The sequence below is a fragment of the Trachymyrmex septentrionalis genome, unplaced genomic scaffold, assembly GCF_001594115.1.
Source record: "Trachymyrmex septentrionalis isolate Tsep2-gDNA-1 unplaced genomic scaffold, Tsep1.0 scaffold81, whole genome shotgun sequence".
Classification (NCBI taxonomy): domain Eukaryota; kingdom Metazoa; phylum Arthropoda; class Insecta; order Hymenoptera; family Formicidae; genus Trachymyrmex; species Trachymyrmex septentrionalis.
Window position 1 is genome coordinate 1709604 of NW_017305997.1, and position 27335 is coordinate 1736938.

The 27335-nt window shown below is 32.9% G+C and overlaps 3 protein-coding genes across 3 annotated transcripts in view; 1 reads left to right on the forward strand and 2 right to left on the reverse strand.

Annotated features, from left to right (window-relative positions):
• The first annotated feature begins 12059 nt into the window (after positions 1–12059).
• On the forward strand, positions 12060–14285 carry LOC108754841 (trypsin-7-like). The gene is made up of 6 exons (XM_018497465.1): positions 12060–12192; positions 12326–12414; positions 12549–12693; positions 12769–12882; positions 13150–13299; positions 13973–14285. The coding sequence occupies exons 1-6, from the start codon at positions 12091–12093 to the stop codon at positions 14120–14122; spliced, it is 750 nt and encodes a 249-aa protein (XP_018352967.1). The 5' UTR covers positions 12060–12090; the 3' UTR covers positions 14123–14285.
• A 6561-nt stretch (positions 14286–20846) lies between these two features.
• On the reverse strand, positions 20847–25845 carry LOC108754838 (trypsin-4-like). Its single transcript, XM_018497462.1, has 7 exons — positions 25733–25845; positions 25612–25664; positions 25331–25419; positions 24273–24411; positions 24058–24168; positions 23464–23610; positions 20847–21032 (listed from the first exon to the last, which is right to left on the reverse strand). Exons 1-7 carry the CDS (start codon positions 25785–25787, stop codon positions 20877–20879), a joined length of 750 nt encoding a protein of 249 aa, XP_018352964.1. The 5' UTR covers positions 25788–25845; the 3' UTR covers positions 20847–20876.
• Positions 25846–26581: 736 nt separating this feature from the next.
• The window catches only part of LOC108754837 (trypsin-1-like), a 4478-nt gene continuing 3724 nt past the window's right edge, over positions 26582–27335 (reverse strand). The window contains 2 exon segments of the mRNA XM_018497460.1: positions 26582–26718; positions 26720–26889. Of these exon segments, the coding sequence (XP_018352962.1) occupies positions 26595–26718; positions 26720–26889 (294 nt within the window). The 3' untranslated portion in view covers positions 26582–26594.

The following is a 27335-nucleotide window of genomic DNA, read 5'->3' on the forward strand; positions in this document are numbered from 1 at the left end:
ATAGCTGCGATCGTCCTCGTTCACAGAGACATTCGGGGAGCCAAGTTCCTCCGTTTAGGAGTCGAGTTTTGTTAGAACGACGGTGGTGAAACATTCGTCGAATGAAAAGTCGATACGCGCTTTTGCGGAATCGAGGTGTGCCCGACGCGACTGGTTATCGGAGCTCCTTGGTTCGCAGACGCCGAACTATGCGTGTAAGGAGACATTCCCAGGTTTCATCGACACACCGAGAAACTTCCGGCTGCTTATTTTCGCGCAGCGGAGAGAATTTCTTTCTCCAGTTTTGCTGTTGTCACGGTTTGTTGCCTATTGTCGACTATCGAGCAGAACAGACAACTACTTTCGTCGCGCATGGACGCCCCGTTTCCTCTCGGGAGGCAAGAATTGTTCCGGAAAACGACCTCCGTTTATTTCTATCTTTATATTATTGGATCCTTTTGTCCTAATGATTAGCGAAACGTCGTAGAACGCGTGGATTTCGCATGACGGACGCGTTATTATCGGATATGTTATAATTTTGTAAGAAAAAAAGAAAAAAAAAACGAACAATTTGTTCGTTTCATTCTCGCGAAAATTTTTATTTTAACGCACGATTACATTTGCGCAGGGCGCTCAATTTGTCGACGTGGGCGAATCTAAAGCGCATATTTGAGCGTAATTTTAGATATCGCGTTTAAACCTAAAGTGAACTCTAAATTCCGCGCTCGCGAAATTGATATCGGCCATGTCCGCGTATGCAAAGTTGCGTTTATGCCGTACGAACGCGGTGAGCGAATGGGTTCGTTGTAATGTGAACGATGACGATCGAGAGCTAACAGATATATTCGCACGTGTTCGCTGCTATTTCCCCGCAGAACGATAAACCGTCAAATCATTGAAAGAGGTTTAATAGAATATGTATATGTGTGCGTGTGTGTGTGTGCGCGTGTCTGTGTACCTTTGCGGATGTATGTATGCACATGCAAACACTTTAAATTCTACGCACTGGAATTTTGAATTTCAGACGCAATTAAATTGAACAATAGCTTAAAATTAGGAGATAACAAGTGACGAGGAAAATATATTAAAAATATATACCTTTGTCCTTTCAGAAAATTCAACTTTAATCGTAATTTCTGATAATTATTCTTTAATAATAATTAATAAATAATTATTTATTACATAGCTAATTTATTATATCGTTGCGTCCGGCGCATCTATAAAACTTTTTTTTTATGCTCTGTCTGCGCTTTCTTGCGCACCGTCCGTTATAACTTTTTAATACTTTCAGTTCTATTAATTCTCTGATAAGCGCTTCGGCGTCGTTACGGAGCACTCAATATACCGGGAACACTTACGACGTCGAGCTACCCGTCCAGTCTCGGTAGACAAACAGACTCTGCCAACTTCTCTACATTATCTGTTGTAAATGGCTAAGAAACGGTGTTTCTCAGAAATTTATTCTTTGATATCCACACTCAAGATAACGGTCACGTTTTCAGAACTATCGTAAGGTTATTTACAGTACGCCAATTGTGCCAATAAAATTGATAGAAATCCCTATTAATCAAATAACTATACGAATAATTATCTATCAATTAATTCTGTAACAAATAATTATATTATTACGTCCGGGGATTTGCGTGTGTCAAACACAAGGAATGGGATTGTGAGATTTTTAGGAAGAAAAGAAAATTTACTTTGTAAGACAGATACGATCACAGGAAATCAAAAGACTGCCTTTGTACATATTATGGGTATTGACTATAATTGAATTTAAACATAATATTTAAGTTAATTATTTAGAATTAGACAATGGACTCGATTTTATTCTGATCAAATTATTAATTCGATGAGATGACATTTGAATGATTTATCATGTAAATCTTGGATAAGGAAGGGAATAATAATAATGACAAAAGCATTATTAACACAAATTTCACAATTTTTCTTCTCTCTCTCTCTCTCTCTCTCTCTTTGTATCTCTTTTATAATCATATTATAAAGATACGAAACAATGAATCATTATGCCAAGCATTTCCAAAATTTACGTTCATTTCATCGAATTAGCTTGGTCAGAATAAAATCGAGTCCATCGATTAATTCTACATAGTTAATTTAATTATTATGTTTAATTATACAGTCAATATCCATCATGATATGTACAAAGGCAGTCTTTTGCTTTCCTAATCGTATCTGTCCTACAAAGTAAATTTTCTTCTCTTCCTAAAAATCCCATTCCTTGTGTTTGGCACACGCAAATCCCCGGACGTAATAATATTATATAATTATTTGTTACAGAATTAATTGATAGATAATTATTCGTATAGTTATTTGATTAATAGGGATTTCTATCAATTTTATTGGCACAATTGGCGTACTGTAAATAACCTTACGATAGTTCTGAAAACGTGACCGTTATCTTCAGTGTGGATATCAAAGAATAAATTTCTGAGAAACGCCGTTTCTTCGCGTTTGTTCACAGTACTAGCCGTTGCGGTACCGCTCGCAATAATCGTCATACGATTATGATGTAATAACGCTCCGTGCTATTACTTTAATACGGTATCGCTTCACAGAGTTTTGCCACCTCGCACGTAATGCCGTGATATTGAACGGCAACTTCCCGACTGCTGGTTTTCCCAGTGTGCTGCTAGCCACTCGAAAATGCATTTCTACTTGAATTCTTAACGACATTAGAAATCGACGTTTCTGCAAAACGACAGTACCGGTTTCCATACCTAGAAAAAGATTTCTGTGGACTTTGCCGTGTAAATTGTCAAAGAGATTTTTCTTTTAACAAATGGACATTGAAAATGAAGATCTGAAGGGACGTTCAGCGAAATTCAAGTCAAAATGCAACAGAGTGAAAAAAAATGGAATGGACATTCGCACGAGCTTGCGGAGGTATTGGAATCGGTGAACTGGTTGTATCGGATCGATTCGGATCGATGGTACGTCCATCCGATGATTACACGGAGGATACCTATCGTATCACGACGATTCGATGATAATGCTTCGATAGGAAACTGTCGCACGAAACGTAAACGCGTATCGCCGCGGGAGCTGTTGTTTCACCGGTGGAGAAATATTTATGTTGCTTACACAATTACTCGGTACGATCTCTTCGGTAGCGTAGCGTTTTCCCGCAGTGGAAAATAAAACAGCGCAACTTTATGATAGTTCAAATACGTGCTTGCGGCTTTAAAACGGTCGCACACTATTCGATTCACCGCGTTTACCGCATTTTCAATGATTCTTTACATTGCGAATGATGTCAGATGGCCGACGAATTTGCAACTATGTGCACAATAAAGTTTTTCCATTAACTCGAAATTGCAGTTTCAAATGTATGTAACAACGCGGGGCTTGAATAAAAAATTTATTTTTAAATTTACGCTGTTTCTCTGGATCTCTCTCTCTCTCTCTCTCTTTTTTTAAAAGACTTTATTTTATAGATTTCTATTTAACGACGTAATAAGATGGTACTTTGATACGAAAGGTGTGCATATTCGTCAAGTTGTTTGTATCATTTTTGCTCTTCTTGCTCTGCTTTATTTGCGATCGTAAATATTATGTTTTCAATTTTCACACATACGCGTATGCACTGATATAGCACATTTCGCACAGTTTTCTATTTCTTCAAGCCTACGTGACGGCTGAAGGGGAAATGGTCAGGTCGTCGCGGACTGTCAGGAAAGTTATTGGATGTAGTCTGTGGCTCTCTATGGGATCATCGGAACGGTAGAGTTCGCTACGTACCGGTTCGTCGCGCCGACCGAAATGTCGAGGAAACGCGGAATTAAACATTTTCATCTGACGTAAACAGACGACGCCAACGGCATCACAGGGTGATGGGTCTGGCAGTATCTACCGAGTTTTATCCGGGTGTCGAGTTGATTTCCTTTTCGTCATAGACGTATTACGGGCATTGACATTTTTACCGTGCAACTCGCGTTACGCAACGTAATATACGGTATTATTTTCGTAATATTTTTCTTCCCGCTTGAATCTCTCTCGCGTTTATTTCTGCAAAAGATCGAAGCGAACGCGAATGCGGATGATCGAGGAATCTAAAAAATTACTTTTACCGAAGTGGCAGATTAAAATTGGTTAGAATTGATTAAATCGCCCGAATGCGCATGGCGCCGATGTTATTATTTGCTATTCGTTAGTCGTGATGATACTATTACTTACACAGAAATGCCTGACTTTATGATCAAAACATCGTAACGTTGTTCCGCGAGATTGGTGAAATGAGAATGAACAGCAATAAAGGGAAAGGCAGGGAGAAAGGAAATAAGAATGCCACGATTTTTTAAAGACCAAATCGCGTGTAAAAATCGATCGTTTATAATACTAACTTGAAATGGATATTCCTCGATACTTACGCTCTTTGCTTCAATAAACCTAGATTCTGGCGAATCTGGTGTTCGCTTTGGCTGCAAATCGATTCTTTCTCGATAATCGTTTGCGTGTAACATTTGAATGAAACAGCATTGTCGATGTGCACTTGAAATGTATTTATTTTTAAACACTCGTATTTTTAATTAAGAATTTTACTGGAGATTAGATATTTATCAAATAAATAAAAGAAAATGATTTAAGATAAGATTTAAATTTACGAGAGATTTATTTCGCGGAATCTCTCTCTCTCTCTCTTTATCTTATCTTTTTTACATCTCGAATAATTTATTATTATTATACATATCAAACTTTCTCTCTCTTTAATCTTGTAATATATTACGAATTGTAAAATGAAATAAATATATTATAGACTACAAAATCGACCAATAAAAGAATAATATTTAGTTTGTAGGTGCTGAGCGTGCGCTAATTCGTAATTAGCAATTCAATATCGAAGTACGATATTCCTTCTCAAGCGCGAATTTCAGATACAGCTGACGATGTTCTTGCGCTTCGTTATAAAATACGATTAAGCATTTATCGTACGCCCACTGAAAAGGAATATATAATGAATCCAATATTTGTGATATTTTTATTTTTTTGTATGTTAGTTTAACTTAGTGATGGGCGTTATTTCGTCATCTGTTACTCAGTAACTGTTATTGAGAAATAATTTTAGTAACCGTTATCAAATTTGGAAAATAACAGTTAACGCACTAAACGGTTATTTTTAATATACAGGGTGTCTCAGACCACCCGTACACACCGACGGCTAAAATCTCTTGAATATCGTTCAGGATTATGTCCTGGATAACATTTGTTAAGATCAAGATCACTGGAGATTGTTTCTCTTATTTTTATTTTTATATAAAAATGAATTTTCAGTGCAAAAATAAAAAGAAACAATCCGACCAATCACCTTGATCTTAACAAATATTATTCAAGATATGATCCTGAACGACATTCCAGAGGTTTTAGTCGATCGGACACCTTATAATGCTAATGCCGGCAATATTGTAACTTTCAAGGCTTATAACTCGAAAAGTATTTTATGAAATATTATTTTGTTATAGTGTTTTGGAAAGCTCTCGAGGTGTGCTACAAGAATATGCAATGAAAAATAGAGGGTTTTATTTAAAAAATTCAAAGTGACATTGCTCTCTGATCTTGATGACACCACCCAAGGTCGGACTGATCAGATCACTAAATAGATCATTTAGAACCTCACAACTTTTGTCTGAAATGTTTTTTTCTAAAATGCTCTGTTTCCGAGATAAAAAGTGTGTACATGCAGTCTGAGACACTCGGTATATCTTAAATTTTATAAGTAAATAAAAGGTAAATTTCAAATTCTAAAAACGATGAAAATAATTTAAATTATTAAGTACATAAATAAAATTTTATTATATAATATTTTATTTATATGTATATTTGTTAATTTATCATACTACAATAAAAATTGAATTTAAAAAATGACTTTTCATTCTTTTTTCTTTTAATTGTTTTATATTAATCATATTTATGTTTTTCAATTGAAATACGGCCGTACACAGAATGAAAATAAATTTGATATTTTATAGTTAATACTAGTTAATAATTATATTGACATTAATTTTTGTGCATAAAATTTAATGCTCTATATTTATTTGTTTAGGCACAAATATTTTAAATAATGAAATATTTTAAAACATATTTCTTAAATGACTTAAATAATCTAAAAATGTGACTAGATTATAAAATATTATAAGTAATAAAACCGTCTATATAACCGATAATTGTTTAAATAATTCGGTTATTTTGAACTAACAGTAATGGCCATTCTACAATAAGCCATTAGTAATAAATCGGAAGTTAGAAGCTAAAAATTGACCAATCACAGTCAAATGTAAGAAGAATAATTGATGGCTTATTGTAAAATGTATGTAACTGTTACGACTGTTTACAAAAAATTATTAAATTTAGCCTATCACTAGTTTAACTTATAGGCATCTAATTATATTTTGGCATTATTATTTGCTCAAATACAAAGAGAGAAATGATGTCATTTTTATCGGTAAAAGTCTTTATTTGGGAAGCATTTACCGCGGATATAGCACGAAGCTGCTAATGAGACAGTGTCGAGAATATGAGATCAAAGTAAAAACGTAATATCATGTTACGCGGCTTAATGTTACGTTTCGTCGCGAAATAAAAGTTGGAAGATAAAAATATATGACAATCATAATTACACACGTAACTACGCACGCCTCAAATGCACGGATGACATTGCATTGTGGAAAGTATCACGGAAAATTTAATTTTTATACATTTTTCATATTTTGTATTTGAGCATATTTGAGTAAAAAAAATCATTCTAGTATTTTTTTTAATAGAATATAAAATATCGAGACCACAGTGAATACTATAATCTGTAATATAATTTCGACAAAATTGAGAATAAACTCTGTTCTGCATATAAATCTTCACACTATCTGTTAGTCGTGATATTACATTTTACTCGTAAAATTAGTTAATGTAAAAACAGAAAATTCTGATTAAATTGAGCGGTCTAGTAGAAGAGCGTTTTAACTTTTAATTTTTCCACGTTCTCTACAGTTTCGAAACAGGAAAATATTATACAAAAGCGCACATTGTTGGAATATTAGTGAAATGTACATCACGTAATCTCGTATAATGGCAAATCTGCCACAAATTTGAATAAACGTTGTTTTCCGTTTATCATAATTTCGATGTCGCGGCAACTAAACGCGGAATCACACCTTATCGATATTATGATTATATGCCTTTGATCACGGTAAGTCACGTCATATGTATTACTTATAAACGTTTCAACAAAGATATACATTAGCCATTTGTTTGTAAGATTCTCAAGTTACGCCGATAATTTAGTTATTTAGCATAAAAGAAATGATGAGTCTAATTACAATAATGGTTTTTTTTATAAATCAAATAAGAAGATTAAGACACGCAGCTATTTTTTCACAATATTTTAATTGCTGAGAAACGTTGAATGTAATAAATATTAGATAGATTTATCTTAAATTCATATTATTTATATATAAATATATTATGAATTATGTATCTTTATAATAAACTTTCTAATAAACTCAGAAAAAATTAAAATGCGATTAAAGTAAGCCTCATTCAATTCTTATTTAAATCAGTAAAGTGTAAGATTTTATTATCTGTTCGCATTTTCGATATTTTGATGCTTGGAAAATAGATTTAGACCAGACTTGCTAAAGGATGCAAATATAACTTGAAGAAGCATGACAGTGGAATATTTCATATTGTTCATGCGTCAGCATGCAGCATCACGTACGTGTTAAACCGTTGTACGTGGTGGAAACTAAGTAAGTATTAGGAGTTGGAAATTTCGAACAGATTACAACGAGTTAACCCAGGAGGAAGTTTGCGTATACGAGGGCAGCACCCACTCAGATTCGTCGAGTAACATTCCGGTAAGTGAGATTGTTGTTTCGCAATAAACGTGATTGGTCGCGATAGCAAATAATTAGCTTTTCTCTATTTGTGCACAATTACACAGTGTCTTACTATATCAAGTATATTTTATGAGTTTTGTATACAACATGTATACCCCTTCTGTGCAAGATAAACCGATAAATGATTGCATATACCTACTTTTGGAGATTAGATTATTCTAAATTATACTATACTAAGTAAGATTATTCTCTATTAGTCTGTGAGATTAGTTTAAGTTATTTGTTTTAAAGCGATAGATCTACATGTTACATTTATCTTTAATATCTGTCCTTAGATATTAATTACAAGTTATTAATTATGTTGCATACATCTTACAATTACGTACATATTAATGTATAATACTTTGTTTTCATTGATCCGTCATTTCAAGTTAAAACAAAGATAATTTTCTGCTTATCGATACTACACGTAAATGAAATTGTAACACAACTACGTTGGTGTACACAATATATAGATATGTATATTCAAATTAAAGCGGCGCAGAAAATAATTAATATTTCAAAAAATAATTATTGCTTGTATTTAATTTTATTTTATTTAGTCTTTGAAAATCGATATTTAATAAAATGATAAAAAAGATGATTTCCACATATTATATATACACAAAAAAAGTCTTTCCTCTTTTTAAATATACGTAAATTACTTTAAAATATTTTAAATAAAAATTTCTTTCTCTATCTGTTTTATCATCTAGATAAATGAGTCAAATAAAAGGAAATTGATAAAATTTTATCTGAAAATAACTAACAAAAATAAGATACTTCACGATTGCTCCGCTGTCGCTGTTTTTCCTTTCTTTTAATCTTCTCCTTCCTTTTCTCACATATACATAATACAACACTCGCAAAAACATGGTTAATTACGATCGCGTGCGAGCTAATCACTAAAGTTTATGAATGTGTGACGCTTTTATGCAACACTTTGGACATTAACTGTACGCGACACATATTTGCAGGAAATATTTCAATGATGTTATTTATATCATTATAATAATCGATCAATATTATAACAGCTTTTCATTACTGTCACTATTAAAAACATTTCATTCGGGGATTTGTTTATTACTTTACGATCTCAATTTGAAAGTTCTAAGCAAATCACATTTTGTTTAGCAAAAATGTAAAGCAAAATATATTTAGTTACAAAAAAAATTAAATGTTACACTGCAAATTCAAGTGTATAATAAGTGCCTTTATGTATGTGTGTGATTTAGATTTCTATATGTAAAAATAATATACTACATATTGTAAAATGGATTTATATATTTAAACGTATATAATATTATTTTTACACGAAAAACTAAATCACACATGTATGAAAGTATTATACATCTGCAATTCAAATACAAGACTTTTCTTTTTATTAAAAAAATGATTATCGGTGATTATTAAAAATATGTCGTAAGTAATAATCTGTAGTACTTGTTTGGTGTTTCAACTTTTGCTTTGAATAAAGCAAGTCTATATCTGTTTCGGAAAATAAATTATGCCTCTTTATGTTTACAAATCATTAATTGTAAGAGTTAAGTAATCACTATTAATTTAAAATCGCGTAAGAATAGAACTATTTATTGCTAATTGTTTAAAAGAAATCTTTTAAACAAGAAATACTTTTTTCCTAGTGTGTTTCAAAAAAAATAATGCGACGACGCGAAACACAGAATGGATCACGCTACTATAACACTTGTCGTTTTGCGTGTGCCATGAATGATAGCGCAACAACCTTCTGTGTACAGAATGACATACTGTTTACCGTAACAACAAATATTATATCAAGACCGCTCGTCAATCGGCTTGTCGACAACATGAAATATCTAACTTAAATTAAATGTATATCAAATATTATTTCTCTTATTATTTTAATTTAATTTTCGCACGTTATCAGTACACATTTTGCGCTTTGTTTTGTGAATTTTAAACTAATGATTAATTCCACTCAATTTAAATTGTTATGCAAACTTATTAGAAATATTTATCTAATCTTAATCAAGTTCTTAATCTTTATCTAATCAATTGTAAGAGACGGTGACAGAGACATACATTTTTTAAATAAGTACTTTAATTATTTAAAATAACTTATGCAAAGTTTCATTGCGATTCACTGATTAGTTACAAAGATATAGAACAAATAAATTTGTATATATATTATACTAATAAATATCTTAAAAATAATTATAATATATTAAATATTTAAATCTCAATTTAAATATCTTTATGTTATATAAGTACAATTACATCCTAAGATAGTTATAAGACACAAATTAATTCGGTGCTTTCTTTTATAAAATTTATTTTTTTCACAAAAAATTAAATAGAAATTTAATGTCTAAAGTAATGTTATTATTTTCTATTTTAGACTTTATTTTTATCGGGTTGATTTGACGAATATCCTCGCGGAAAAAACTTGATAGTTTTGAGCCGATAAAGTCTTCAAAACTTTTTCCGATTTCTTCGATTGTTTTAAAATATGTATTAGTCAGGTGATGTTCGAGCGAAACAGGTGATAATCCGTCGAGGCTTGACCTGATGAATAATTTGTATGAGTGGGTTTTCTCAGCATAAAGCATCGATTTTTCTTCCCTTTGCAGCATGTAATCGAGCGTTATCATGCTGTAAAATGATTTCCTCCATTTTGAAAACTCTGATATCATTTTTTGCACGTTTTATAAGTTACAGCATTTTCATTCAGAACAGAACAATTATTTACATAGTTTTAACTACATTTTTTTAAAATTTAAATACAAAAAAATGCAGTGCTTTAAATACTGCTTTTCATTTACTGCTGTTTCGTAAAATTATATTGTCTGTTTCACAAAAGTAGATAGTGTTTCAAAAAATCTTAAAGATCTATATTTCAAAAGAGAGATAAAATATTTTAAAATGGAATTTAAGGCATCAAGTTTTAAAATAAAGTTACAAGGCATTGAATGCAAAGTGCAATTAATTTGCATTTAAGAATGTATTTAAAAGTTATTTTTATAAGTGTGTTAATATTTATATTTTAAATAAATTATATATATATGAAAGTTATGTTCATAATATTCTATTTTTATTGAACAACATAGTTGTTCTTTGTAATTTATTTATTTTATTTGTTATTATTTTTATTAAAGTCTAAATTTTTTTATAGGTACTTCAAGTATTCAAAATAACTTATGCAAATTTCATTGTGATCCACTAATTAGTTACAAAAATTCAGAACAAAATAAATATTTTGTTTATTTACTGTCCATGCATTGTAATGTAATTTTACTTAAATAATCTTGAATATATAAAGTACATTAAAAAATTGAGATTTTTGTCATTTATTTTATAATACATTTCCATGGCATACATTTCTATTAGAGCGCAGATTTAAAAAGTACTGTTATTTATTAACATATATTGTTACTTATGATCCAGATGGTAAACTCTTACAAAAAAAATTTGTTGTATTATTTACTACTAAATGCGATTTAGAATAATCTGTAATTTTTTTCATAATTTTGTTATCATTTTGAAATGTCTCAGATATATATATTCTTAATACAATAATATCATTGTATACTGATCTTACGTGGACCGTTTAAAATAATTTTGAGATTAAAAAGTGCTTCGAGTTTATGGAAATAACTCTGGTGAACAAATTAGTTTTCCGAAAATTTAATTTTAAAAATCAAATTTTATTTTCGCAGTCAATAAATTGCTCTATGACCGTATTTTATTTTATATAAAAATATATATTGCGTAAATATAAAAAATAGGAAAAGTTGGAATATTTTCCGCTACACTATGAAATCCTATAGCATATAAAAATAAAAGAAAAAGATTGATAGCCGGGAATACTGATGCAATGTTAAAAACTTTAAAATTTAGAGCAATTTGATCTGGCTAGTGACTGTCCAGATTGAAAAAATGTTTCTAAAGTATAAATATATAATTCAGTTTGTTTTAATTCTCTCAAATTAATTTGCAACGTATTATTGTACGTTTAGTTTTATATCTGAAAATGATTTATCTGTTTTCATATATAAAAAAATATGTATATAGTACCGTAATAACTAATCGTATTTGAAAATGCACTTTATGAATGAACTGAACTAAAAATATCAACGTGATATCATATCTTGATATCATCGTTTGTCTTATCGGGATTCACCGTTAATTCAAGCTTATTCTCGCAAGCAACTATGTCAGTAACCAAGTTGCTACAACCGCAGTCATGCTGATTATATTCTGCCTGGCGTTGATAGCTTCCGCCTTGTGCTTCGAGTATAGAATAGTCGATGGTACAAATACAACCATTACTAAGCACCCATATCAGGTCAGTTTACGATTGAAATGTCTTCTCACGATTGTCATATGATTGAGCACTTGAGCAATTACATGAAATTATTATAATCGACAGTATCCTGCAGATTTTTTACCTGAAATTTTTTTTAAATTATTTTTAATAGGTCTCTATTCATTACAAGGATAAACTTACATGCGGAGGTTCTATAATTAGCGAGCGATGGATTTTGACCGCGGCACATTGCGTCTATGGGTATACGTGAATTTCTTATTCTTGATTGCTTCGCTGTCTCCTAAAATTAAGTTAAGACCAAATAGTGTAACTTATGTAAGTTTCACAGAAATCATTAGCGCTTCAAGAGTACTTGATTAAATGTATCATTTTAGCGAGAAGACGCTATCGGTCTTCAAAGTGCGCGTTGGAAGTACGTATTACAATAAAGGAGGTATCCTAATCAAAGATATCGCCTCGGTCATTTGTCATGAGAAGTATCTTCCGCTAACTTACGATTATGACGTGGCTTTAATTAAAGTACGTAGCCAATTATGGTTTATTTCGTAGATTTTCTTTACTAGACAGATTAGATGAAAAAAGACTTTTTTTTAGTTATCTACTCCTTTAACATTTGGAGAATATATAAAACCTATCCTTCTTGCGTTTCCATTGATGAACATTAAAACAGGTACTGAGGCAATTGTTACAGGCTGGGGAAAAACATCGGTAAGTCCTTTTGTAGTCTGTCTCTCGATTCTCCACACTCTCGTATTAGTGTCAGGATTTATTGCCACTAAGATGCTTAGTCGATGGTGATTCAACGAGATTGTTTAGCTGTGTGTAAACGTTAAGATTCATTTGCCGAGCGCTTGACGTAGTTTCGGTTGATCGTTGCGACAAATGTTGACGGAATCTTCGGTGAACGGACGTTCGTAAACGGATGTTCGTAAACGTTTCGCAGCTCATAGTATATAGGCGTGCTACGAATTTCAGACAAATGGTACAAGTTCAAAAGTACTACAAATTGTGACAATATCGGTGACTGATCAAGAAAAGTGTCGGAAGGTCTATGCTCGTCATCGGCTAGTGACTTCCAACATGATTTGCGCCGGCGATAACGAAGGTGAAAAAGACACCTGTCAGGTACGTTTTCTATGCCTATATTTTATCTGTCGGCGATTCCACGACGGATATTCGCAATCCTCTGATTAGACAATTTTCCCGCATTTTTTGAATCATGTGTCGTGGATGTGAAACGGAATATATTCAACTCTTTTCGCGCTTTTTCGAGAAAACAAATAAAGTTGTTGTATATGTTACAAACTAGCGATGCGCAGCCTTTTTTAAGGGCTAATAAGGGCTAAATAGATAAAATATTTTGGGTTTTTTAATGTTTTTATTTTGTTTGTACAAAATACAATAGAAAGTGTAATACAAACGATTTTATATTTTCCCTTATGAGCTGGCGGGCCATAAAAAGTTCACGGATGGACCGTATGTGATTCGTGGATCGCATGTTGCGCGATAATATTATTGTTATCAACGATATAGTTTACTATTTAATTTATATCACATTACATTATTATATGTATTAGCATACAAAAATGTATATATATAATTTCTGTTAATAACTTAATCTATTTTTTAATAACATTGGAATTTAATATTTTGGAAAAAACACACAACTAATCTAACTATCTTCGGGACACATTAAAATTATCTTGTTCTATTTTTTATCCACGCGACTTTTTGGAAATTGATTTCTGTCTTTCACGTGGAAGTGAAAAAAAAAAAGGTTTATTTGTCCATGGCGCAGGGAGATTCCGGAGGTGCACTCGTTGGCTACAACGGGATCCAAATTGGGATCGTGTCCTGGGGCGCTCAGAAGTGTGCGAGTGGATTTCCAGGAGTGTATACGCGAGTACCTGCCATACGGCAGTGGGTAACCGAGCAGGCGAACGTGTAGCAGAATTAATTTTTCCCCTCTCTCTGAATGTTTTCCAAGATAGGAAAGAGATGCAGCGTACCGTTGGAAAAAATATTTACTTCTGTGTAACCGTATAAAAACTAGACGGCATTACAAAAAAATACCTAAAATTTGTATAATAAAGAGACAGTTAAATATATTATAGAAGAGAGATTTTACGATAATGATAATTCTAAAACGAAAACGTGTAAGTGAAATTTCAATAAATTCTCAATTGTTTTACGTTTTCCCTTTCCATGAATGTAGATATTATTCTTGTATGTTTACTTGCATCAAAACTTAAACTTGTGTGAGCTATATTGTTTCCAATTTCTACATTGAAAGAACGGTTTTTCTAAAATACTTAACAATTTAACTAGATACAGATCTGAAAATAAATTTGTTGGATCACCAAAAATTTATGTAGAAAGTTTAAGCGTTGATGACAGTGCAAAAAATTTTAACATTTTAGTAACCAGTTTTTTTAGTAACTTTTTAGTTATTCTTCTAATTATTTTCGTAGTTCAAATAAAATTATTTTTAGATCTGTATCTAGTTAAATTTTTAGATATACATACGTTAGATACAACATACTTATTTTTAGATAGAACAAAACTCTTCTTTCCATGTCTATCTAAATTTATTTTAAGTTTAATTAGTATTATTTTTGGATAATCTGTTATGAGTGGATTTATATTCTGTGAACACATTTTTAAGTGCAACAGTTACCATGTTTTTATCACGTCGTGCATTTTATTTGATCAAAGCGTATATAAAGAAAAGAGATTTATTGTTAGGATATATAATATCTTATGCTGCAGCGAATTGTTAATTATTATAAATAATTTGTTAAGAAAATATTAATTGTTAAATACTATTCGTTAAAAATAATTTTAATAAATCTGATTTTGCTATGTGATATCTAATATGTAAATTATTTTACTGCAATTTTTTTTTTTTCTGTGCGATATACTTATTAGAGACATACTTTATTTTACGTTAACAACAAATCAAATTTGCCTTAGTAACAAATTCTACGAGCATTTCGACAAGTAAATTTACTCAGTAGGATTTTTCAGTAAAATTAAGTTTTATTGCAACATCAAATAATTGTTTATCGCAACAAAGTTTGCTTTCACGGTTTAAATGTACATACAATAGTAACGATAGAGTGGCTGCGGCGACGAAGTCTTTTTTGTTACGTTATATTGACAACGGATATCGAACTTAAGGTATCTCAACGGACCACGGCTTTCAGGGAAACGAATAAACACGAAATGTACAAACATTGACCTTGCCCGAGTTTCGCTCGAAGTTTAAAGCATTGTTTAAAGTTTAAACCATTGAAAACCAGGATCGATTTTGATTAGTAACAACTTGAATTGTGATTAATCGAGATTTGTGCAGACTTGGTGTAGCTGTTTATAATTGCTCGGGACTAATCACCAGGAATTTTCGAGGATTGTGTCGTCTCTGCGCTAAAGCAGGTATAATCAGTTCTAAGGTGGTGACATGTAATTTTGCACAATGCAATAAATATTATCTTGCTGCCCTTTACACTCGCCTCGACGTAATCGTTCGTCACGCAAGATTATTAATTTCAGCGTCGACTCGGAACGGTGCTCTAGGTTTCGCTGCCGCTACCACCGTGGTGGCATTGAATAAACGGTTTTGCAGCCCCAGCACAGGTGGCTGACTCGTAAAGGGTAGCACAAACAGTCGATGCCCACGTCCGCTTTACCTACGTACCGGGTGTCGCCGGCAAAGAGCGACATTGCTGTTGTACGTGACATCGGATGATCGTCGCCTCTCGTCCTATAAAGAGCGTCAGGCCGAAATCGCGTCGGAGGTGCAGCGTGTTCGCGCTATCCGGTTCTGGCCGTTAAGAATCGTGGCAGACGTGGCATACTAATATGGCACGATATTATACCGGTATAAACGATCGATATTCCCACGGATATCAGGACGAGCCCTGTTGTCTGGCTACAGCGCGATGGTACACGTCTCGCTCTGCCTATGTTGTTTCGGGAGCGCGAATATATCCAGAATTTCTGATAACGATGAATTATACGTGCCTGGAACGCCGTATCCGCCTCCAAGTCCGCGAAGTTTACTGGCTTGAATAAACTCGCGAGAATCACCGACGGTTTCTTCGTCGTGGCGAAGTGTGCGTTTGTCTTGCTTCTTGAGTTTCTCGTTCAAAAAGAGCTGACTTTCCAAAAAGAATATTGCTCTTTGGCTTGAGCATCTCTTGTAATGTATTTAGTAATTATGTTTAATTACTTGCCTGGTGAAGCCGTTTAATTATTTTCGTTTAATTATTTTCGATCGGCTCGTACCGGATGGACGTACAATAAAGCCTGGTAAGCTTTAGTTTCAACGTTCGTCTTCGGTATTTTGTTCTAGTACGATTGGTCCCAACGGACGATCGCGACGACAAACAAGTGGAATCTAGGTCGAATTCTCGGAAGCTGAATGATCGGAAATTTCTCTCGCGCTTGGAAAAATTAATAGTGGCATCAATTAATCCGGATGTCAGAATAAAGAAGCGCAGATCCAACAAAAAGTTCAGCGACGGAAATTTTTACGGTACTAATGCGACTCATGCTTTTATTCTCGTTCGTCCATGACGATCGGGTCATACCTATATGATATATCTGCAAAAAAACATGTAATAATACGTGAACATTTAAATTCTGAAATGTAATGAAGTAAAAAGTAAATTAAAAAGAAAAATTCGTGCGTAAATAAAATTAATGCTGTCACTCCAGACAATTAAGATTAATAATTAAGGGGATTCTAAAGCCGTCTGCATTGCCGACTAAATCATATAATTTTTTTTTGTATAACAAGTACATTTTTTTCTCTTTCACAGGATTCGAAAATCCTTTTCCAGAATTAAAGTATACGCATTAATATGTGTTTGTGAGGTGGAGTTTATGCCGAGAATAATCAAAAATTTCGAAATTGATTTTTTACTATTTCTTAGTGTAATGGCGTTTCAAGCTGTCAAGTCGTGACAACATATATTTGATATGAAAGTTTCGCAACCTGTACTTACGAAATAGTAATCCACGTAATTTGCACGAACAAATAACGAGTTCTTAGAATTAGATTTAGACGTGACGAATTTGTTATACGAAAATTGACACGAACATGTGACTACGTGTATTAGAGATTACGTGAGATATTAGCGTGGTAGTATATAAAGACATGTCGATGCGCAAGAAAAACAGCGATCTCTGGTGACTTTGTCGGAGTTTGGGTTTTATTTTAGGAAAATAGTCCCTTTAAGTGAAACACTATAATGTGTTAAATGTAAATAAAATTATATTTAAAATTTTTTAAGAAATAAATAAAGGTACGAATATGCGTGTATAATATCAAATATAGACAATTGTTCGAAATTCTATATTTTTTGTTATTATTGCTTAAATAAGTACTCATTGTTTATAATGTAAAACAATTATTTATTTTCTTATTAATAAATTATTATATTGCTTTATTTTTCCAACAATGTTATATAATATTAATTGTTTTATATTCGTAATTGTAATGAATATAATAATATTACAACAATACAAGCTTTGTGTAACCATACATTTTAAAATAACAATAAAACGTAATAATAAAGCATATTTTTATTTCTGAACATTCACGCAGAACATTCTAACGATTCTTTCAGGCATGAAAGATCCTTTTCAGCTCTTGTTTCAAAGTTAAATTCGCGTACGCTAGTTAGTAGTTTATGATACAATTGCATTGAAACATTAATCCGAATATTGGCCTGTTAGAGACCGATCAATCAAAGATCCGCTGGGGAGAAGGTGAAAAGCATTGTCCAGTATCTGTATCGTGTAAGTATATCGAACAGGCGATTGTTGATGAATCCAAGTCCCAACAAAGGGACTTTCTAAACTATGTCGCAATGGCAATTGCGACAATAGCAGTATAGAGAGATTTAGTTATAGACTAGCATAACTGTCAGATTGGACTGCAATTTGCACGGAAATTCTATATAGTACTCCATAGCACATAGCTGCATATAAATATGCTGTTACAAAAACTCGATAACGAGAGTAACTCTTATGTTATGAGTTTCTGTAGTGACGCGGAATGATCGCAATCGCTCACTGAGAGATATAAATGTTTCTGTTTTTGATTAGTAATTGTAACCGACAAACTCTTGAGTAAATATAAATCTAAAAGTTAAACAAATTTATTATTATTGGATACACACACACAAAAAATTGGATACAAATTATTGATAACTTTGATCATGTTAAAGGAATGTTATTATAAAATCAGTAATTGCAATATTAGGATAATTCGCGTAATATGATTATATTGCACGACAAATTTTTGTCGAATTGAAACAATAATTTGTTAACGCTGCGTTCGCGTTTTCGTCTCACGACAGTATTTATAAATACTGTGCAATATTCAATGATTCCAAAAATCGGAACCGTATCCATTTCGATAATCCATTCGTTGAATTTTTATGGGATTAAAATTGTTATATTCTTGGAGTCACGCAAGTTTTAATAATTATTAAACTTTTTCAAATAATATTTAATTCAATAGTTATATTATTGTTTAGTTGTTTTAAACTAAACTTAAGAGTAAGTATCTATTAACTAAATATACATATATAAATGTAGACAGAAAAGACGACATTTCTATTAATTTTCATAATTTTTTAGATAATTGAAGTTGTTACTTACTCTAAATTAGAGACAAATTTTTTAAGCTTTAAACATTTTATGGTTAAATTTGACTTCTCTTTAGAAAAATTTCTCGTTATACTATCTTTTTATTGCCCTTCATTCATCTTGATAATTCTTGCAGTTATAGGAGAGAATTATGACATTTTGTAAAATCATTTCAAACATGATCTGCATAAAGTTCATCGAAGAAGATGATTAGATGATAATTTTTTGTCCACCGAGGTAAAAATAATAAATGCTGAATAGTGGGGATAGGATGGAGGACAAGCAAGTGTACGAAGCGTATCTACAAGAGCGAGAAGCTTTCGTTTTTTTTCTCTCGGTTGTATAGTTTTTGTTAGCGAGCTGGCTTCGAGACGATGAAGCGGATGGTGGAAGAAAAAAAGAAAGAAAGAAAAAGAGAGAAATGTTGCACAGAAATCCGTTCATGAAAAAATATTAATCTTTGCACACACAGATGAAACGTATCGCTTGTTGTGGTACTTTTATTCTTATGCCGTTACGCAGACAGTTTTAAATATCGAGCAGTCGCGATCGAAAATTGGCGAGCTTTCTGACGGCGATATTTTTCTCCGCACGGGTTAACGGAAGAAACAGTAATATATCGCGACGACTTCTATTGATTTTTATACTTACATATAGCGAATATTATGAAGGAAACTCGAGATGTATAATTATATCCCGTGGAAATACTTTCCTAATACAGAATTGATTAGAATTACTACATAAATATATAAAGGACTGTTCTAAATTTTGTTTTAATAAAATAAACATTTGCGTTTTACTTTTTAGGATGGAAATTTATTAGGACAAGTGTTTGACAGGAATAATGTTTTTGAAAAGTAAAAAGTCGATTTTCGATTACATTAGGAATGTTAGGATACATATTTATCGAGGTACTGTATAGATATATGAGAAAATCGGAATAAGTGAGTTCAGATCTTTTTCATTTACAAAGGAACAAAGATGAAAATTGATATTATGAGTACTTTATTAAATAATGATGTATATATTTATTTATATTATTCGATTCAGTATAACATATTATTTTTATACAAATTATTATAAATTATTTCTAATCATATTTGATAAAAAAGCAATGCAATAATACAATTTTTTCATCTTGGTAATATAACTATTATCGGATAGGAAATTTCGTATCATTTTTTTATCTCAATAAATATCCCGCGGAGGTAGATTAAAAATATGTGTCATTAATTCTTTAATGGTCGTTAAAAGGGTTTTTAATGGTCGCTGCTTAATTCCACACAATCGAACTCTCAGCGGGACAGAAATAAACTGCTAGTATGAATTTGTATAAACTTTTAATCCCTTCCATTAATTGCATTCGATGAAATGTCAATGGTGAATTAACGGCTATCTGCGGCGCGGCGGCGCGACCGTATCGTATATCGGAAGTTTCGGTTTCGAAACATGATAATTAACTTTAAGCATGGCACTTGAAATCGGAAATACAGGACGTATGGGATGTTCGTCACTAGCGTTTAAATTAAATGGCATGCTCGAGATACTGCATTCATGGACTTTATCAATGAGCGAGTACGCGGCAGATCGAAATAATTGATTGCTAGCCCGTTGCTATATTAAATCTTTATGAATATGCAAGTATTGACGAAATCTCGTAATGTTTGATTTCTAACAGTTGTCTATTTGTTCTCGAACAGTTACTTTCTCGTTCTCAGACAGCGAAAGAGAGAGAGAGAGAGAGAGAGAGAGAGAGAGAGAGAGAGAGAGAGAGAGAGATATGCATATCATGCGATTTGCGATATCATGATTGTATAAAACGAAATATCGTATTTCAGTTTAATTCATAACTGCTATGATAGGGGATGGAAAATTTAATCAAGGATATTCAGTTATCAGAAATTAAGCGTCAGAGAGATATCACAGGTCAGTCAGTATATTTATGGCAACTTGCAGAATTTATTAATAAGAAAAGTACGGTATGTTATAATTTATACATAATTAATTGCAAGTGAATATGTCAATCGTATGTATATATTGCCTTATTTATAAAAGATGCCAGTTTTCGTAAAGATCCAAGATAAGTAACTGCTGACACGAGTATAGACATCAGGATGTATCCTGGTTTCGCAACCTAATCCATAGGATAGAATGCCAATCAGCATTTGCTCCGACACTAGAGGCGCACCTAGATCACCCTGTAGACAGTAATATCATGATAGTTATAATCGCTGGAAGCTTTACTCGCGCTAATTGCTAGGAACCGAAGCGCTGTATGATGGATTACAGCAATGGTGTAACAGCACACAACATCTTGATATGTTTTTTTAAAATTTTAATCCTTTCTCTCTTTTTCTTTTTAAAAATAATACTTCACGCGCGGGTGTCTATGTGTGTGCGCTTTTGTTTTGTAATTTTTAACAGCTGCAACAAAAAGCCTCAAGAGTTGTATATAAATCTTTAGAAAATCCCTACCGAATCTGAGCCTACGCTACATAAATTTATTTTAAATACAATATAATAAGGCACGTTTTACAAAAACATTGTGTCCACATACGAGAGACTTTCGTCGAACGCTCCGCGTTCTTCGAACATGATCGCATATAGTCACGTCGCGAAATAACGGGAATTTTTCTAGCGCCCGGCGCGAATCTCTTCGCATTTCGCTTGCGGTGCTTCGGCGTCTCGTGGAAATTGCGTTCTCGAGTCAAGTGCTGCATTGTTCACCGATCTGGTGCATCCGACACCTGAACCAGCCGCGCGTGTACTTGCGGAAAGACTATTGACTCCATTGATGTAATTGTACACTCGTGGCCATGGCACAATTGGAATTCGACTACCATCGACTGCTCTTAATTTACGCGCCTCGCATTTTCCACATATCGCTGTTCCTCGCGAGATCATTACGAGATTGCGCTTAGATTCACATATCGATATTGGTGCTCGAAATTACTCGAAAATCTCAATAATCTCAATGAATTTCAGCTGATAACATTCGTAATATTATAATAGATGAACCATTATTAATACAATTGTAAATCATTTCTCATTATTTATCCTCTATTATACAATATGATAGAATATTAGGTCAATTAACGCGAACAAGAGATGAGTATTAGTTTTTTTTAATAATTCTAAATAAATTTGTTAATTAATAAATATGGCAGCCGTTCCAAATAGTCGAGGAGTTCTAAGTTTGAATCTTGAATGGGATAATATTTTTTGCAATAAATTCTTAACAGGTTTTTAAAATTAGTTGCATCGTTATCAAATCGATGATCAATTTAATTATGCTATTATTTTAGCTTTGGTCTATATGATTGCGTTTTAAGTTCGGTGGTAAGTGTTTTATAATGCATTCATGTAATTGAAAGATATATTTAGAATTTACATATAAAAATATTAAATACTAAGATCTAGCCTTAATCACATTGGTCCTTTCCTTATTTATTTAATTGATAAATATTATTGAGGATTTATTAATTGACGAATATATTGAGAATTGTTTATATAAAAAAACTTACATCTTGATGCTTATTAAAGGAATAATCACTGGGATTTTTTTATATATTAGTGGCAAAAAAATGTAAATTGTTGTAAAATGTTTTAAATGAATATTGTTTAACATATTTTTTTCTTTAATAACTATTCTTTAAGTACTCAGTTTCATCGAAAAAAAACCCGCAATAAAAAAATATCATGTTAATTAAAACCTTCATTTTTTTTTAGAAATATTATAATATCATAATAAGCTGCTCAACATATACCTTCCATTTAATATTTGTTTGGTTTCTCTACTTGTTCTTTCAGAAAATTGTAATTAATCCTTCTATCCATAATATTCTCAAGCACTAATAAATTAGAAAACGATTAATATACTATATAATATGTTGTAATAACAGTGATATTAATTAGGATATCAAAATACCAAAGGTGTGCGAATCAAGCATTTACGAGGTCGAATCAAATCAAGTCGAATTGAAATTGAAATTCTTGTTTCAAATTGAATCGAATAAAATTTTCCCGGCTTTACGTTAAAATGAAGAAAATAAAGTAATCAAATTTGAAATCGAACCATCGATAATTTGAAATTTCGGTTTCGAATTTCTCATATTCGAAAATGAATCGAATCGAATCCACTATGATTTAATTCGATTTGAACTTTTCGCCTCTAAAAATAACCCAGATGATAAAAAAAAAAATCAAGTCACTCTTCTCGGGTTAATTGATTGAAAACCTTATTATATTATTATATTATTTAATTATATTATTTAATTATATTATTATTATTATTATTATTATCTGTTTTTAATTAAAAGGACATTTCGCAATAATTTTGGTATCTCGCACAGTACTTTTTGTTTCAGATTCATTGCGCTTGACACACGAGAGAGCGTGCAGCCGGATTCAATAGCACGTAGATGATGCATATACACCGTGCACGCGTGCCAAGTGTCGTGACATGCGACGACGAGGTCGAGGCGCCTCTTGTCGGTGTCGTCGACGCTCTCTCTGGTGTCGTCCACAGTTTGTCGCGGGTTTCATACACGCGAGCCCTTCACGGATCACCGCGCCCGTTTCACGAGCCGAGTTGCGTCGCGTCACTTTCGTCTTATACGTTTATCTTACCTGACACCCTTCCGACGAACGGGTCGCGTTAGCGCACAGCATATCCTCAGACAGCGGCTTGTAGCTCGGCATCATCGCCTCGCACGTACGTTGATTTACGATCGCCGCGCCGGCCGCCGCGAGCTGAGCTCCGTTTGGGCTGGTCCTCTGGAAATTTGGCACGGCTCGGCACGTTTTTACGACACGTTTCTCGTTATTGCGACCTCGTCGCAGCAAAACGGGGGGGGGTGAGAGGAGGAGGGGAAAGAGAGTTACGAACGCGTTTTGCGACAGTGTTTCGTAACGATTTACTTTTTGGTACCGACGTGACTTTGAATAACATCGTGCGCCAACCGGTTGGCGGGAAGTTGCGGAAAGTTTACATATCCAAGTTCCTGTAAAAATGCCTATACGCTCGCTGTAAAAATCTCGTTCCAGAGAAGTTGCTAACTCCAGGAGAAGCGTTTCACCGCGGAAGAACGGCGGAGTCACGCGTTCCCCAAGTGTCGCGGCACCTGGATACTTCGTCAAACGATAAGAAACGGTATTTTCGAGCAAACGATTGTGAAAAATTTCAAAATAGACTAAAGCTACGCGTCTCACTCGAATATTTACCCGAGCTCGTTTCCAGCCAGTCACGACACAATGGGCCCCATCCTGGAGTTTTTCATTTTCCGGCAGTCCGATAGGAAGCAACTTTTCTCCAAACTCTGCAGGACTCTTTAGCTACAAGTTTGATAAATGTGACAACTTTGCATAAGCGCGCATGAGAGGTAAACCAATAAAACACGGGCGCATAAGATGTTTGTTCAATAAATGGAGATACGTACCTTCATCAGTGCTATATCGTTGAGGTATACGTATTTATCAAAATCTTCGTGCACCACAATTTTGTCTATTTCTAATACATCGCCATCCTTGGACATATAAGAGGAACGCACGCGTACGGATATTATCGATGATTTTACACTAGAACATATTAATAAACATTTTAATGTATCAATATTTTATTAATCGACATATTAATAAAGTATATATATATATGTGTGTGTATGTACATATACAAGGTGTCCAATAAATTTTAATAAAACGCTACATAGATAGAGCGGACTAAACTGATAATGAGTCGAAAGTTCTCATTTTGCAATTTTCGCGATAGAACGAGATATTAATTTTTAAAGATTATCGAATGAGCGGATAAAATCGACGCTTAAGACAACTTTAAGATTTGTTTCAGAGTTCTTTATCAAATATCTTAAAGATATTTCTTAAAGAACCTTTAAAGGTATCTTAAAATTGTTTCATATGTTAATTTTACAATAGACATTTTGCTCATTGGATAACTAAAGAAAAATTACGAAAATTGTAAAGATGATACAGAACTTTTCGACTCAGTTTAGTTCGCTCTATCTAATACACACGAGCCCTTTGTCAAAAATTACCGGACACTCTGTAAAGAATGATTTTGCTAAAATTATTAAAAAATTTAGCTAAATGCAGAATTGAAAATAACGCTAAGATTGAATATAAAATTTGTTTGTCGCATTATTCATCATGTTTTAGTTCCCTACATAATTATAATATTTTTATGGACAAAATTGTTTTCAATCTAGCCAGTATCTAACCAATTTTTTAAATATCTTAGCAAAATCGTTCCTTTCCTGTATAAAATGTAACCACTATAAAATCTGAAAGTTAAAAAATATAAAACATATTGTCAATTCATATTGCATATATCAAAACTAAAAAAATATTAATATTTCTAACTTCTAAGATAAAGTCAGCTTTATAAAGTCAGCTTTAAATTCATGAAGGAATCTCTTAAAGTCAAAGTTATAGTTTCCAAGAGGAACGTCCTGTATACTATTACTTTTGCAGTAGCACGTACCTAAAAACACAGGATGCCGCGGTCATAATCCACGATTCATGTATGAACGCGCCGCTGCAAACGTGTAGTCCGGCTATCTGGATCGATACCTGTATTGGAATAACGAATTCTATCTGAAATCCGATTTATTTGAAAATAATAGCGGCTTACAGTCACCGTGCTGTACTGACTACCGATTAAAGCCACATGTGAATGGCATATAGTTTTATTTGCCGGTGGGACGCACGGTAGGTACTGCAAGCTATCGCAAATGGGAAAAAAAAGAAATGAGTTTCTCTCACATGGTACGGATAATCCTCGATGACCACATATTCGTGCTTTTCGGTATTAACAGCTGTAATCACAATTTATGTAAAACAATTCAGTGTGAAAAGTGCGGATGTGTAATAAAATTTGACTCACTGTATACTAAAACTGCTACAGATACGCAGAATAATAAGATGAGTTTTGGAAACATTTTTTAACATTAATTAGCCAGGAGTAATGATTCTTGTATGAAGTGATTGTGTCACAGAACGATTCGCGAATGGAAACTTACTTTCTGTCTTTGATAAATTTCTAGTGTCGCATTATCTACGTTCAAAATTGTAACAAATCGTTATCAGGAAATATAAAAGAACGCCGCGCGATTAATTTGGAATTGTTACATTAGAAGCGTAATTTAATTCTGGGATAATGTTTGTGTGTCAAACTAATTGGTATACACAACCACGTAACATATGCATAAGTGATACCTTATCGATCGACCAATAATGATATAACCATGTTAGATTATGATAGCTAATTAAATTTCTAGTGTGGTGGGAAGGAGGGAGGGAGGGAGAGAGTGGGAGAGGGGAAGGGGAAAAGAAAGAAGAACTATATAAAACGAACTTTATGTTTTTCCAACGATATCTTTATTCTTACATCGTTTAATTAAAACATGATGATAAAATTTGAGTTTGTTGGGTACTTACGACATCAATATTAATATTCGTTAATTTATTTTCTTCATTATATTGTTTGTTTTAATTTATACTTTTTAAACTTTTTTAAACGATTTTGTATCGTTTATTTCTTTCTCTTAAAACTACTTCAATCTCGAAACTCGCAATCTCGTTTGTGTTAATTTTTATAAACGATATTACATAAAATCTCTATAAGATTCTTGTTTCTTAAGATCTGTCTCACACAAATGTTATCTTGCTCTTTTACTGAGTAGCCACACTCGATGTTCTATCATCTACAAATTGAGACGCGTAGCAAAGAGCGTAATTGTCAAAGCTCAAATACCACTGATCCATCTGATCCACCACAGAAGGTCCGCAACATTTGTATAAACACCGGGACAAAGCGGCTCAGCGCATTTGTATCCCCAGGATACAATTCCGTAGAGAGTACCATCCGCCCACAAGAGGCCCGCCCGAATCGCCTTCACACGCATCTTGGCCGCCATACATGTAACCCTCACAAATCATTCGATCGGTGATGCGGTGAATGTATTTATATATACCTGAGACATTTTTTTGCACAATCGGAAGCGATACTGTCATTAACATTGGTGATAATTTTCCACCTTTCTAAAATAAAGAAATTATTTTACAATTTCCGTAAATTGAATTGATTGAATTAACACATATTGACCATTTTGACTACTCTAACGCGCCTTAAGGACGTTCTCCGACTGCAGTTATGCTCAATCTAATGTGCACGTTAATTTTCACCATTACAAAAAATTTTTATGAAAATTTATTTCACTTTTATGTAGTATAAGATATTCCATAAGTTTATGTTAATGTTTTCATACAAATTTTTTTATAAAATGCCTCCCGCCTTCGTTACTGCCGCCGGTCGAAAAAATAGCGACTTCACTTACTTTGCTACTTGCTTTGCTCAATAATTTCTTAAAAACGAATACTGGAAGCCATTTCAGACAAATTTCATATTATTCCTTGTGATATCAAGTTTTATGTCTCATTGTTTCAAAAAGTTGTTAAGAAAAACTTTTTTACAGTGAATAAAAAGA